The sequence below is a fragment of the Mobula hypostoma genome, chromosome 19 (genome assembly GCF_963921235.1).
Source record: "Mobula hypostoma chromosome 19, sMobHyp1.1, whole genome shotgun sequence".
Lineage (NCBI taxonomy): Eukaryota > Metazoa > Chordata > Chondrichthyes > Myliobatiformes > Myliobatidae > Mobula > Mobula hypostoma.
Genome location: NC_086115.1, coordinates 49,742,581 through 49,757,465, shown reverse-complemented (window position 1 = coordinate 49,757,465; position 14,885 = coordinate 49,742,581). Strand labels below are relative to the sequence as shown.

The 14,885-nt window shown below is 41.9% G+C and overlaps 1 protein-coding gene across 9 annotated transcripts in view; it reads right to left on the bottom strand.

Annotated features, from left to right (window-relative positions):
* ctbp2a (C-terminal binding protein 2a) overlaps nucleotides 1–14,885 on the bottom strand; it is a 317,555-nt gene that overhangs the window by 8,987 nt on the left and 293,683 nt on the right. For all 9 annotated transcript variants that reach the window (XM_063071837.1, XM_063071836.1, XM_063071841.1 and 6 more), the window contains 3 exons: nucleotides 13,759–13,965; nucleotides 7,505–7,719; nucleotides 5,735–5,865 (listed from right to left, as the gene is read on the bottom strand). In XM_063071837.1, coding sequence (XP_062927907.1) covers nucleotides 5,735–5,865; nucleotides 7,505–7,719; nucleotides 13,759–13,965 — 553 coding nt within the window. The remainder of the gene's footprint in view (nucleotides 1–5,734; nucleotides 5,866–7,504; nucleotides 7,720–13,758; nucleotides 13,966–14,885) is intronic.

The following is a 14,885-nucleotide window of genomic DNA, read 5'->3' as shown; positions in this document are numbered from 1 at the left end:
AGGTGTTAAATACAGTGTTCTGGCTCTAGCTATGCAAAGGATTTCCATTTTGTTTTGAAAAAGATCTTTAAAAAAAACATTACTTGCTGCTAATACTGTATGTTTAAACATTCTTGAAAGTTACCCCATAGCTAAATCACTTTGTGAATGAAACTAAAATTATTTAATAGGGGCAAAATACATTTTGAATGATTAAACATTACCCTTGTCATAAATCATCTATCATTGAACTTTGACCTCAAGCCATTAACATTACTGACAGTCAACTTGCACGGTAGTAAAACAGCTCATGTGTCCTTGTCTTGAATTTCAGCTTTGTATAATTTGCCATATAGTTTCAGATTTTCAGTATCTGCAGTTTTTGAGATTGGTGAGGAGACAGGAAGCCACAGTGCTGTGGAAACTAACTGGACCTGCCAGTGTGGCACATCACCAGCTGATTCGCACCATAAAGCTGAAAGGACAGCAGAGAGCTTTGGTGCTGATACTTACGTTCATTCACAAGGACATCAAGATTCAGGAACTACATGGAAATCCAGCAAAACAAAATTAAGCTGCAGGTCACCAGACTAGATGCTATTCACTGAGATGTCACTAATATGGAAATTTCGCATGCAGACCACTCCTGGGCAACGAATGGAATTTGTCTTTATGGGCATTCATTAGTCAATGTTGTCCTTAAGTCAAAACACTCAATATGGTAATCCTACCCTCACAACCTTGTAATGAATGGCATCAAAAGCACACAAGACTGATAAGAAAGAACAATTGCTTAAAGAGGAGAGAGAGGAAACTAGTTCTGCTATCCGTAGGGACAAATGAATGTCTACAGGTCTAGTATTGTGGGAGCTCGCGCACATGCAGGGGCATCCATCTGTAATCTGCCGACAGAGAAGTAAAGATATTTCAAAATTGTTACAACACAACAGTCTGATTAAAGATTTCAGTTAACTCCATAAGTGTCAAAAGCAAATCTTCAGCAGTTGTGCTCTATCACATGAAGTTTTAGCATAGCAGTGCCAGGACAAAGTTAGTCCTGACGAAGGGTCTCGGCCTGAAACGTCGACTGCACCTCTTCCTATAGATGCTGCTTGGCCTTCTGCGTTCACCAGCAACTTTGATGTGTGTTGCCAGGACAAAGTTATCTGGGTCTTGGTTCAGCTGAGTAACACAGTTCTCTCAGCACAGTGAGGAGTCTGACTAGAAGGCTACAGTAAGGTAAATTACAGAGAAAAGGAAAAAAATTAAAATGGTGTTTCTACAATCTATGGCTGGTTATGCTTGACTATTTATACCCAACGTCACAATGTCCAGTACGTGCAGTATAGGAACAGCTCCATCTTACTAACAATCTGATGTAATCTCAAAATGAAGCTACTTCCTTTCTGGCAGGCCTCTTCTTCATCTTCTTCTTCGGCAGTCTTGGGATTGAGAGTGATTTGCTTCTGTGTCCGTGGTTTTGTGAGTGGCTGATAATGTCAATATGGAAAAGGCAGATGCTATGCTTGCACAGATGGGGCCGAAGGTGGCTGATGAGGTGAGCAAGGTGCTGGGTTAACGGCAGCACCTTGATATACATATTTACAAAACATTTACTTCCTTCCTATTTTCTCTTTTTTCATTAATTTTGCAGAGCATCACCCAACAGACTAAGTGCTGGCAATGAATCACCAGATTAACATTGTAATCTTACATTGGTGAGGATTTCCTATATAATATAATCTCACATGCTACTGTCGTGGTCAACCATTTCCCATCACAGTTTTACATGGTCACTCTTATAATGATATCGAAGGTGGTCATTCAGCCCATCTGGTCAATGCTATAAATAGAACAGCCACCAATTAACAGAACCTCATACTGGATCCTAGCCTCAAACTGAAAATCCCTCCATGTCTTTCTCCTTCCCCATCCTTATAATCTCTGCTACATACAATATAAAAGTAAAGGTAAAATGTCTCCCTATGCCTTGTTTGGAGCATGGGGCAACAACTTGCTGTTTCTTTAGCTTTTGTTTTTTTACAAGGCTGAGCTGCTAGCTCGATACTCAACCCAGCACGGATGGAAAGTGTGCAAGGAGCAGGCTGGATTCGAACCCAGGACCTCTTCTGAAGTCTGGGTGCGGATACTACCGCACCAGTGGCACCAACTACAGACAATACACATCTACAATAACGGGCAGATACTTACAATGCTCGGTGAAGTAAAGGTATGAATTTAGATATGCTTAACCCTTAAAATTGATGGACAACAAAGAACGTTCATTCCGCAAAAAATCTGGAACCCAGGTGAACAGAAAGATGTCTGACTCAGGTACTTTGGCAGAGTTTCAATAATATCTTAAGTTTTGGTTAGGTGCTACTGAGAATCAGAAGTGAAATAATAGGTTAAAATACTACAGTCAATTTATATGCTGTTCTGCAGATGACACCATGTACCACAAATCAATGCCAGGTTATAAGATGTCAGGAACAGTAAAGCTGTCTGAAACAAGCGTTCTAAGCAATCTCTACAGCTCATATGAAGGCTAAATTGGCATCTTACCTCAAGTTACAAAAAACGATTGGAAATTCACTAAGGATGAGGCAATACTGCCTTTACTGTCTGCTCCCTTCCACTTCCTTTGCAGTGAGTAGAATTAAGTAGAAGATGCTGTGTGTATCAAGTGCCTGCTCTGATCCTCCTGCTTTAAAGGCTGTTTATTTATCTATTTATCTATCCATTTATTTATTGAGATAAAGCACGGAATAGCCCCTTCCGGCCCTTTGACCTGTGCCACCCAGCAATCCTCAGAATTATTCCTCGCTTATTCACGAGACAAGTTCCAATGACTAATTAACCTATCAACCGGTACGTCTTTGGGAACTGGAGCACCTGGAGAAATCCCACGCGGCCACAGAGGAGAAGGTAGAAACTCCTTACAGGGAGTGGCGGGAATTGAACCACTGTCACCAGTGTGCCAACCAATACACTACCATGCCACCCCCATTATATTTTAAATGATGTAAAGCCAGAGAGTGGAGACAGGATTAAGTAGTAGGTACTTACAGCTAACAACATTTCTGAATCTCACCTTGCTTATTATATAATTTTGATTGAGTTGGAAAGTTTAGGTTGGAGTTCTTTTTCTTCGTAATAATTGAATTAAGCTACTGGAGTAAGGAATGTTTCTACTCAAGAAGTTTACTTGCTTGAATAATTAATCAAGGGGGATTCTTAATGTTAATATCTTTCAGTTGCATTTAGTTATTATTCACAAAATGCAAAGTAAAACACTTCAACTTTTGTGTATACAACACTGATAAAGAAAGGCACATTTGGCATTCTTCAATTGAGAAATAGATAATTACACTCAATTTGTAACAGCTGTTCTGCTCCCAAAAAAAAAGCTGCACTATTTTTAATCTCATCCTTATCACGGTTGACATATATCGAAGAAGATGGCAAAAAAAAGCTCCATAATTGCAGGGAGGGAGCAGACAAAGCACATTAACCCTTGTCCAGAGTTAAAATCTTCACTCAACTTCACTCGCCCCATCATTGAAAAGTTCCCACAACCTATGGACTCGCTTTCAAAGACTCTTCATCTCACATTCTTGATATTTTTTGCTTATTGAGCGGTATGGAAGCATAGTGGTTAACATAACACTGTAAAATACAAGTGACCCGGTTTCATTACCTGCCGCTGCCTGTAAACAGTTTGTATGTTCTCTCCATGACAGCGAGGGTTTCATCCCACAGTCCAAAGACGTACCACTTGGTAGGTTAATTGGTCATTATAAATTGTCCCGCGATTTGGCTACTGGGTGGCTCTTCGAGCAGAAGGGCCAATTCTGCGCTGTATCTCAATAATTAATGAATAATTATTTTCTTCCTCTTTTTGTATTTTTTCCTGTACAATTTGTTTCTTTGGGCACGTGGTCAAGTGGTTAAGGCATTGGACTAGCGACCTGAAGGTCGTGAGTTCGAGCCCCAGCCGAGGCAACGTGTTGTGTCCTTGAGCAAGGCACTTAACCACATATTGCTCTGCAACGACACTGATGCCAAGCTGTATTGGCCCTAGTGCCCTCCACTTGGACAACATTGGTGTCATGGAGAGGGGAGAGGCAGCATGGGCAACTGCTGGTCTTCCATAAACCTTGCCCAGGCCTGCGCCCTGGAGAGTGAAGACTTTCCAGGCGCAGATCCATGGTCTCGCAAGACTAACAGATGCCTTTACTTTACTTACTTGTTTCTTTTGCACACTGTTTGAATACCTATGTTGGTACAGTCTTCCATTGATTCGGTTATGGTTATTGTTCTGTTATGCATTAACTGAGTATGCCCACAAGAAAATGAATCTCAGGATTTTATATGGTGACATAGGTGTACTTTGATAATAAATTTACTTTGAACTTTAATCGTTTCACACTGGAATCTGAAGGACAATATTACAGAAGGAAATGAATCTGCACATCCCAATTGACGGATATTATTTATCCAGTGTATTCTAAAAGCGATGTACGCCTCCATTACGGAAAGGTACTTTCAAGATCCTATCGTAATCAAACAGCGTTGCCCAGGAATTCTGGTGTGATCTGACGGCACTGTGGACAGTTCTGCGTTTATACCAGGACCTCAGGAACAGGCATTATACGTGAAATGACCAAATAAAGGTGAGAGACGTGTAGCTCCTGGTGATGGGTCAGTGATCAGGTGAAGGAAGGTGAATCTGGGCATTGGGGAAGCATTCAAAGCAGTCTGCACTGATCAGAGAGATGTTGGGTCAGTGATCAGGTGAAGGGAAATGAACGTGGGCGTTGGGGAAGTGTTCAAGGCACTCTGCACACTTACACAGATCGGAGAGATGTTGGGTCAGTGATCAGGTAAAGAAGCTGAATGTGGGCATTACGTATTCAGGGCTCTCTACACAGATTGGAGAGAACGGCTGCTGAACTGGGAGTGGAAATCGGCGGCCCATGAACAACTTAAGGGGCAGAGCCAATTTGGTGTGCGAAGGATGCAGGCTGAGGTTTGGGCCAATCAGGGCATTGAGAATAACAAATCTGACAAGGGGTTAGGGCAGGGGTTCCCAACCTTGTTATGCCATGGGCCCCTATCATTAACTGAGGGGTCCATAGTTGGTAATTCCCAAGCTAGGGGCTGAAGGATGAAAAGCAATAGTGGTCTTCATTTGATGCGGCCAAAGTCTACCACTGGTTGTAAGGAGGCAGCTGATCCCGTAGGGCACTACAATGTCATCCTCAGCACAATGTGGTTCATCGTCCTTACAATCTTCAGAAGGAGCAGCGAAAGGGGAATGGCACAATTTACATCAATGCACAAAGTATTCTATTAGAATACTGGAGTGGTGCAAAATGGCTATATCACATTATAATATGTGGTAAGAACCACTTTGACACTAACCCTACTCTGATATGTTTTCCCCACACTTTCCACCAGCTCTCCGTCTTCCCTGTAGAAAGGGTGTTTGATGGTCAGCACGGACTCGATGGGCTGCATGGCCTGTTTCTATGCTGCATTTCCCAAGGACTCTACCACTTCCCAACCAAGCTGCATGTCCGTAGGTTATGGTGTAAATAACACCCAAAGGGAAGCTGCACAAAACCCACTGCGCAAATTCCACTCACACAACACCGCAGGTCTGGACTGAACTCAAGTCAGGGGAGCTGTGTCGCTCCGTCCCCGGCACGATCTGATCTGATTAGTTTTACATCCGGTGTCGATGTCTCACCTGAAGGGTTCGCTCTCATGGACATCAAGAGCAGCTCCTCGTATCCTTCCCTCTTTCAGGCCCTGAGCTAACGCCTTCTCATCGACCAGTCCACCTCGTGCTGTGTTAACCAAGAATGCTCCCTGTCTCATCTGAGGACCAAGCACAGAAAGAGTTTACTCCAGGAGATGATTACCAAAGTCTACGATAATGACAAAACAATTATCATGGTGGCTCGTTTGTCTGCTCCCACGATGCACAGTATGTCTAGTTTGTACATAAATCCGATGTAGTGTGGCTTTATTGCGTGTAATGTTGTTTAAGATTGTTTAATGTCATTTCCTGTACACATTAGTGTAAGGAGAAGGAAATAATTGTTACTCTGCCAATGAGCCCCCAGTAGAATAAGAACACTTTGTCAAATAATGAACACATTTTTAGATGGTGTCAGTAACGCTCTATTTAAGAGTAATTTTACAAAAATTTCAGTTGTCGCATGTCCACCTTTGTTGCAACTTTATCTCTGAAGTTCTGATAGGACCACATCACTGGGATCACATTAGTCACCAACAGGATGATCTTCCTTGCGTTATTTCAGAAAGAAATCCATTTCTGTCACACTTCATCCTATCCAAAGCTTAAACCTTGTCTAATTGTTTGCATTTGTTGATTTTCAGGCAACTTATGTGTAAAACAGACTTTGACTTGTTCTATTATTTGCCTAAAGTTAACCATTTTCTCCAGAGGATAGTAAGCCATATTGCCTGTGGTTTCACTGCCAAGAGGCTTTTTCTAACGTACTAGTGTAGGAATTATTATGTACCTTCTTGCTTCTCACATTGGTTATCAGACCAGTGTTTGCAAATTTGAATCTCCCTGGACAGAAATAAAAAACACCATATCCCTCACAGAGTATTGTTTTTTAACTACGTGTCCTGAAGTCTGCATAGTAATTATTTAACCTGAAAAAATAAACAAACTAAACATCAAAAAGCAGCAAAGATGATAACTCTAAAGGACACAAAACAATAGATAAATATATTCACACAATGCTGACCTGCATTCCTTCATCCATATTTTGGAAGGTTTCTTTCCTGAGACGCCATGAACTGACTGACACTGAAGCTGATTAGACAGCTCGTTCCCGGAATACCAATCACTAGAAATCGGCAGGAACTGCATTCACGTCATTCAAGAGGTCTGACCTGCTGATTTTACCTCCAATCCTGAAATATGGCACTGGGCTGCCACCCTGTTGCACTAGCAGGATCGAACCAAGATTATGTATCTGCCACATAGACAGTTACCACTGTGTCCTTTTACATTACACAGGAGCTGTACACCACATGGAGCAGGCCGATGGGCTACCCGCTCACTAGCTAGCTATCAAATACTGCACAGCAGTGTAATTGTAATACAGTGGCCACAAATTTCTCTAGACAGAGCATGCACTGCTCTCACTCTCCGACCACATAGACCATGAGAGATAGGAGCAGAATTAAGCCACTCGGCCCATTAAGTCTGCTTCACCAGTCAATAATGGCTGATTTTCTTTTCCCTAACACCATTCTCCTGCCTTCTCCCCCTAACAGATAATTCCCATTTCTTTAGGGGAAATGTTCTCAGACAAGGCAAGGAACACCAGCCATTTTGGCTCTGTGCTTACACAGGGCGTTTGCTGTCTCTTATTAACTTTACATTTTACTGTATTAAAAGCTATAATTGGAACAAATATCTTAAACATTCTAAGAACACTCAAGCACCTGTGAGCCAGTCTACCATGAGGGTTACCTGTTTGATGGTGAAGTCATTAATAAGATGGTGGTTATGTTCGTTCAGGTTGCAGTGCAATGAGACACAGTCACTCTGGTACAGCAGGTCCTGCAGAGTATAAACACGCTGAACGCCCAGAGCTCTCTCAATTCCGTCCGGCAAATACGGATCGTAAAATATGATATTAAACCCAAAGATTCTAGCTCGAACAGCAACGGCCTGGCCAACGCGACCTACAAAACACCAAGGTTTTTCAATAAGTGGGGCTCGGAGCAAGTACCAATAACTGAGGTTATCAAAGCCACTATTTCAGTACGCTTACGCAATCATTGTTAACAAAATAAATTATCCCAAAGAGCTTCACCCCAGTCATTGTGGGCAAAACTGTTATAGCATAAACTTTGCACAAAGACATTTCTAAAGATACTTAAAAAAAGGGAGATAGAAAGAGTGCTCTTTTCTCACAGTAAACTATCAGTTGTGCGACTCACACAATTAAATGCAGAAAAAGGCTCTATTTTGCCAGGAGAGACAAGTATGATTGCTAGTCTCTATGTAAGACTCACAGGATTCCTGCAGACAGAACGCTTTGCTACGTTCTCAGCGGCCTTGCCTGGGTTAAGATCAGGAACATGGCAAGCTGGCTCTTGGTCAATTAACACAAGAACAGCATATGCGGAGTCCCTGAAGGTGCTAGTGGCTGGCATTTGCTAGTGTTAACACAGGATAACAGGAAAATGGGACCGCAGGGGGAAATGAAAAGTGAAGTTAAAACAAACGATTCCTTATACCTGAAAATAAAAAAAATCACGCCCATCGTGCTTGGTTCATGAAATAATGAATGAAAACATATTACTGACTGTGTTCTTCCACCACTCAGCTCTGTCTTTGAATTCTGAAAGGAACAAATTTAATTTAAAAATTACCTCCTTGGTCTCAGTATACAATTCGTGCTCATTTTTCTGTTTTTTGGCTATGCAAATTTTGTGTTAAAAAAACTTCCCCAAATCCATAATGCTTTAAGAATTTGTGAAGTGTCTGGAATTCAGGTGACTCTATTTTCTTCCTTCGAGCTGTTGATCTTGGGGTCTTCATTTACGTCATCATGAATCCCAAAAGGTATTTTCCTTTTAATGCCAGGATTTCATAGCCAAACTTTAGTATTATTATAGAGCTGTGACCACTGATGACTTACGGAAGATAGTGGCAAACAAGGTACTTCTGGTTGAAAACTGTAAGATGTTCCCAACTACAGATCAAATTATGTTGCCTTAAAAGGATGTTTTTTTCCCCCCAATTTGGTGTAATAAGTTGTTTAATAATGGTCTCATTTGCAACTTGTTGTCATGGCAATTCCTGGTGAAATGGATTTTTAATTGGGCATGACTAGGACAACTGTCATGGCCGGGGCTAAGGGGCCTTGACAAATACATAATGAAGAGTTTCTGATAAAGAAGAACAGCTGCAGCATAATCACTAGGTCATTAAACAAACGGCTTAGAAATTGGATCCAATTTCACGCCCATTGGGAAACTGGCCTGTGCACTGTTGTCACTTAATGCGGATGGCATTTTCCCTCAATATCTGTCGTGCACCTTATGACATAACAAGTTGCCCACCATTTGTTTCCTCCTTATCACAGCCACTAGAAGAACACTGTGCAAATATTTCTGATAAGGTATTAAGTAATAGGTCTCTATTTGACATCGATTATCTGTGAGCCTGTATTTTTATTGCTTTGGATGTGTGAAACCTGATCACTGGTTGTCCCATTATCGATTGCAGCCTTTATTATTAAATGCACATTGGAATTAGATACTATGGTGACCGTCTCATTGAACCTTCCTTCCCTCAGAGTGGCGTGGGGCCACTAGCAGATGGGACTCATTCTAGGCTTGGGATGACACGGTGAAGGAGGCAATGCTAACTCACAGGAATTCCAAGTGTCTCCACTCGGCAACCCTCTCCTCGCCTTGTAATTTCTGTCACCTCCACAGTAACCTGTCATGCAGTTGTGTTGTGGTTGTCATGGGGAGTGGCCTTTAAAATGTAGCCCCCTCCCTCCTTCAGTTATCAGTACGGCAAAGACGGCGCTGTGGGTAGCTTTTCATTTGGGTAGTGCAGGAAAAGTACACGTCTTGCTTTAGTATACATTTTAAAATGTAAACCAACTTCACAAAGTTTTGTAGGGATCTAATGGCATGTTACTAAACATAGAACACAGTACAACACAAGAACAAGCCCTCTGGCCCACAATGTTGTACTGAACTCACTGTGCCAGTGACACTGAATCTCTTCTGCCTGTGCAAGGTTCATTTTGCTTCACTCTCTACAAATTCACATACCAATCTAAGAACCTCTGAAATGCCTCGATCTGCCTCCACCTGCGGCAGTGCTTCTGGGCACTCACCACTTGCTGTAATAAAATTTGCCCTGCACACCTTCTATGAACACCCCGCCCCATACCATAAATGTATGCCTTCTACTATTAGACATTTCAATCCTGGGTGAAAGATGTCTACCTATGTCCTTCAGAATTCTATAAACTTCTCTCCTCATCCTCTGCCGCTCCGGAGAAAACAGGCCTAGTTTGACTAACTTTTCCTCATAGCTCCTGTCCTCTACTGCGGGCAGCGTTCTGGTAAACCTCTCCCGGAGCCTCTCCGTGCAATAGTCCAGATGCAACCTAGCCAGAGCTTTATAAAGTTGCAACAGAACTTCCTGACTCTTGAACTCAGCGCCTTGACTGACAAGATCAAGAATGCTGTTTGTCTTCTTTACCACCCTACTGACAAGTGCGGCCACTTTCAGAGAGCTGTGGACTTTGACCCCAACACCAACACTGGTAAAGGTCACACTGCTAAGGATCATGCCATTAATTGTGTTTTTGTCCTGTATGTCTGATCTCCCAAGATGCAATACTACACAAGTTTTAAACTCTACTGCCATTCCTCTACCCATATCTATAATTGAGCTATATTCCACTATATCCTTTGGCAAACCCTCTGCACCAGGGGTTTGGTTAATGATAGGGTTCCACAACATTAAGAAGGTGGGGAACCCTTGCTATACCCTATCCACAATGCATCAATTTTCTTATCATCAGCAGATTTACTAACCCACCCATCAATGTTTCCATCCAGCTCATTTATGCCATATACAATATGTGTTCAGTGCACCAAAATGTGCTCTCTCCAACGTCTTGGCAAATATCATTCCATCCAGTATCACAGAGGCTTAAGCTGTTGAGAGACAAACTATAATTCAATAGACAATAGGTGCAGGAGTAGGCCATTCGGCCCTTCGAGCCAGCACCGCCATTCACTGTGATCATGGCTGATCATCCACAATCAGTATCCAGTTCCTGCCTTATCCCCATATCCCTTGACTCCGCTATCTTTAAGAGTTCTATCTAACTCTTGTACATCCCTGGAAACTGAAGGCCAGTGGATTTGAAGGCTTGCATATGATGACAAATAATCAAGTTAACATCTTTGTCAGTGGGAAATCAGTTAATTTATATTCTGCAAAATATAGCTGGACGCTTCACTTAATGCCAGTGTTAAGTAGTTTATTTTAAAAGCAGCATTGAAGTACCACTGTTGATAAAATGCAGCTTTATTAAGACAAAGTGTACCAACCTGGTCATTTTCTGCAGCGTTAGTGACTCTGCATTGGGCATGGTTCATGCAGGTTTATCAGCCAACCTGATCACTAATGGCAGGCCAACTTGCCTTGCGACCCCTCCTATCTCCCTTTCACCTGGCCCACATCTACGTGGAAAATCGAACAGCATTAGGGAAGCTAACTGAACTCTCAGGCCAGCGAAAGCATTTCTAATGCTGACCGGTCTATGATCAGTTCGAATCGGACATAGCTCTGACAGTTTCTGAAGCCCATGTAAAATCCTGTATTCATTGAATAAACTCACTAAGCTATGGCTGCCATCATGTGCAACCGATTATTGTCACTCATTTTCTGTTCTCCAGTCATACGTGACAGGAATATACTGATGTGCAAGATATTCAGTGTAGACTTATTTACAACTTCTTGTAACATTAATTTTACTCAGCACTTGACTGCAGGTCAGACCATCAAAGTGGTAAGTAACTCAGCAAAGATCTAATCTTGTTTAGTCAGCCCCTGGAAATTCTGCCAACTTTTATGGTTGGAGCTTGAAAGAAGGAACATTTCCAGGCAACAAGGGAATTGCAAAATAGATATGTCATACTCTTGTTTTCCTTGACCTTTCCTTCAGAGTTAATGATTGGCCAAGTGCATTCAACTTGCATTTAAACATTTTCACTCTTAATGCAGTAGAATACAGGAACGCAGTCACTTTAAGTAGTAGAAAAACAGAACGGTTGAACAGAGATTCCCAGTCAATAGCAGAGCTGTGCGACAAGAACAATATATCATGTGTTGTACATGTTGTCAGTTCACAGCTCTGAGAAAACTCAGAGTGCCTGTAGTTTTTGTCCTCTGACTTGCAGCCTCTCTCACAGGCTACACCACTAATTGGCGCGGGGGCCCCAGAGGTTTCATATGTGCATTCTCTCTTCCAGCTTCTGCAATCAAAATAGGTCAAGAAATAAAAAAGGCATTAAAACAGTTAAGAGGAAAAACACAGTTCACTTAAGAACAAGAAGAATTCTCTTGAATTCACTGTAAAGCAGAACAAGTTAAATACGTTTTGGATAAAACAAGTTACTTTCATATGAAAGCATCTCCATGCATTCCTCGAACTGTAGAGAAGTTGGAAGAGCATTAACCAGTATGTTAAGTTTAAATCGTTTTGGTTACTGAATCAGAGTTCATTTGCCTCATTTCCTGTTTTCAGATGAAGAAATTAATATCTGGCCAATACTTGACTTGAGTGTCACTTCATTTTAATTCATGAACATTTACAGAAATAAAGGTTGTTATTATAAGTACAAACGTTTGTAGTTATAGTAAACTATTTCATATTCCTTAGGACAGCAAACGAGCTTCCTGGAACACCTTCCAGATGGAGGCAAACAAAGCAATTTCAGCTAGACTGTGACCATCAGAATGACCAACACATTACATTTTCTTTAGTTAAAATTGAATACCCAACTACACGCTCAAACACCAACATGCTGCCAACCCATAATGCTTCAAATGCACTAAATGTCCAGAGCTCATCAATAAACATTTTAAAATATAACCAACAAGGTGTTTTGAACAAGATGTATTTAGATTACTTGCTTGATTGAGATTTAGCCAACTTGGACCAATCTCAACATCAAGACGGACATCAATCCTTACAATGCGAAGACTGCATTTCTTAGAGCACATTTCATGCAAATTATAGAATCCATGCATATTGATAGAATGGGGTGAGATTAGTAATACTTCAATTGGGAAATCATGGTTATTAAACCCTAATTTTCCATCTTTTTCACATTAATTGACCAAGGTTGTGAATCCTCGTGCCTTGACTATGGTTTCTGACTGGTACACTGTAGATTGGATCTAGTTGATGTTAGACTCTGAGGCAGACTGACTGAAACCTAGTTATTTGAATCACTCCTCTCTCCTTTCCTCTCCACTCCCTGATTTTTGCAACAAGTTTCAATTGTAGGAAAATTCTAGTTAAACTTCAATCCGTCAGGCAATCCCCATTTATTGTCAATGATTTTGCTCTCTCAGCTCATTCACTCCCTTCAATATTTTCTTCTGCACAAAAACATTTCTGAGAAGTAATTTGCACTCAACCTCTAGTGCGGCATTTCAAAATTAATGAACTGTCACTGTGATAAGCTTCCAATCAGCTGTAGTAATCTTAAATCTCCTGATACTGCCTAGAGATTATTTTAACCAAAGCGACACTGTTATTTACGTCAGTAGCATCTCATGCTGCAAGGGAAGAGAATGCTGTTAACCACCACTACTTGTCAGAAAGGAATGGGAGAATTACCCACTGGTATTCCATGGAAGCTGTCCTAATGACACCACTGTGAGATCCGACTACAATTCAAACCCGGTACTTCTCCTCTGTTAGGCCAAACTTAGTGGGAATAGGTGCCACCTGGGAAAAATTCATGGAAATAAGTGAGTCCAGGGACAAGTTAGAGAAGACTTTGGAATTCCAATTGAAAATCTAAGCCCAGGAGTTAATTAGCTCATCAAGGTTAAGGCTTGGAAGTGATTAAATTGCATTAAAATCTACCCAAGACACTTGCGTAGTAACACACAGTTACCTTATATAGTCATCAATTTTAACGTGTCTTTTCTGCCCTGTTGCTTACCAAAACCAATGAGTCCAAGTGTTTCGCCCCGGATTCTGGCTGCTCCTGATGCCACTTCTCTGATCTGCTCGACACTCTGTACACGGGTCCCCTCGCGCAGCGCCTGATACAGCCACGTGTTCCGTCGGTATAAGTTAAGAATGTGACAGAGGGTGGAATCGGCTGTCTCCTCCACAGCTGCAGCCGGGATGTTACACACGGCAATCCCTGTGCAAGACACGGCAGAACACAAAGTTCAAAGTAAAATTATTATCAACGTACACATATACTATAAGAGCAACAAATTGTTACTTTATAATATTAATAAGAGGAACAAAACAAATAATAAATAGTACTAAGAACAGGAGTTGTAGAGTCCCTGAAAGTGAGTCCACGAGTTGTGGAAGCAGTTCAGTGTTGGACTGAGTGAAGTTATCCACTCCAGTTCAGGAGACTGATTGTGGAACGCCATTAACTGTTCCTTAATGTGGAGGCGTGGAACCCACGGCTCCTGTACCTCCTTCCCAATGGCAGCAGTGAGAATAGAGCATGGCCTGGATGCTGGCATCCTTGATGATGGATGCTGCTTTCCTGTGTCAGTGCTCCTTGCAGGAGGGCCTAGTGGTGGGGATGGCTTTTCCTGTGTTGGACTTGTGGTATCCATCAATCTTTGTGGGCTTTTTCATTCTTGGTCAAAGGTGTTTCCATACTAGGCTGTGATCAGGACGGGGTAGTTGATGCAATCTAAAATCAAATGCTGTTTCTTCATCCACAAATGAGTAATATGGAATCAAAGTAAAAATCAAATGTTTAATGGTGCTTTTCAGGGGGGACACGCACAGAGAACTGAGTGATAAAACCCAAAAACAAAAGGCGTGATTTGTGCCCCAGTTCCCAAAGCACTGGCAGGCGCTTCCCACCAGTGGCTTTGTGGAGGAAGGGAATCCAGCTGGAGGCAGTGGCCAGCTTGGGATCACAGAGGGGTCAGCAGCTAGTCTGCGTGCACAGATTGGGGGCAGTGCTTGGAATAGAGACTGGTGGCAGGTTTGGGGTCCTGGAGAGAGAGGCCCCTATAATTTATACTGCTTGAAGGCATTGCAGGGATACTGGAGTTAGGATAGATGGGATTTTAAAGATGGAAAGTGGAA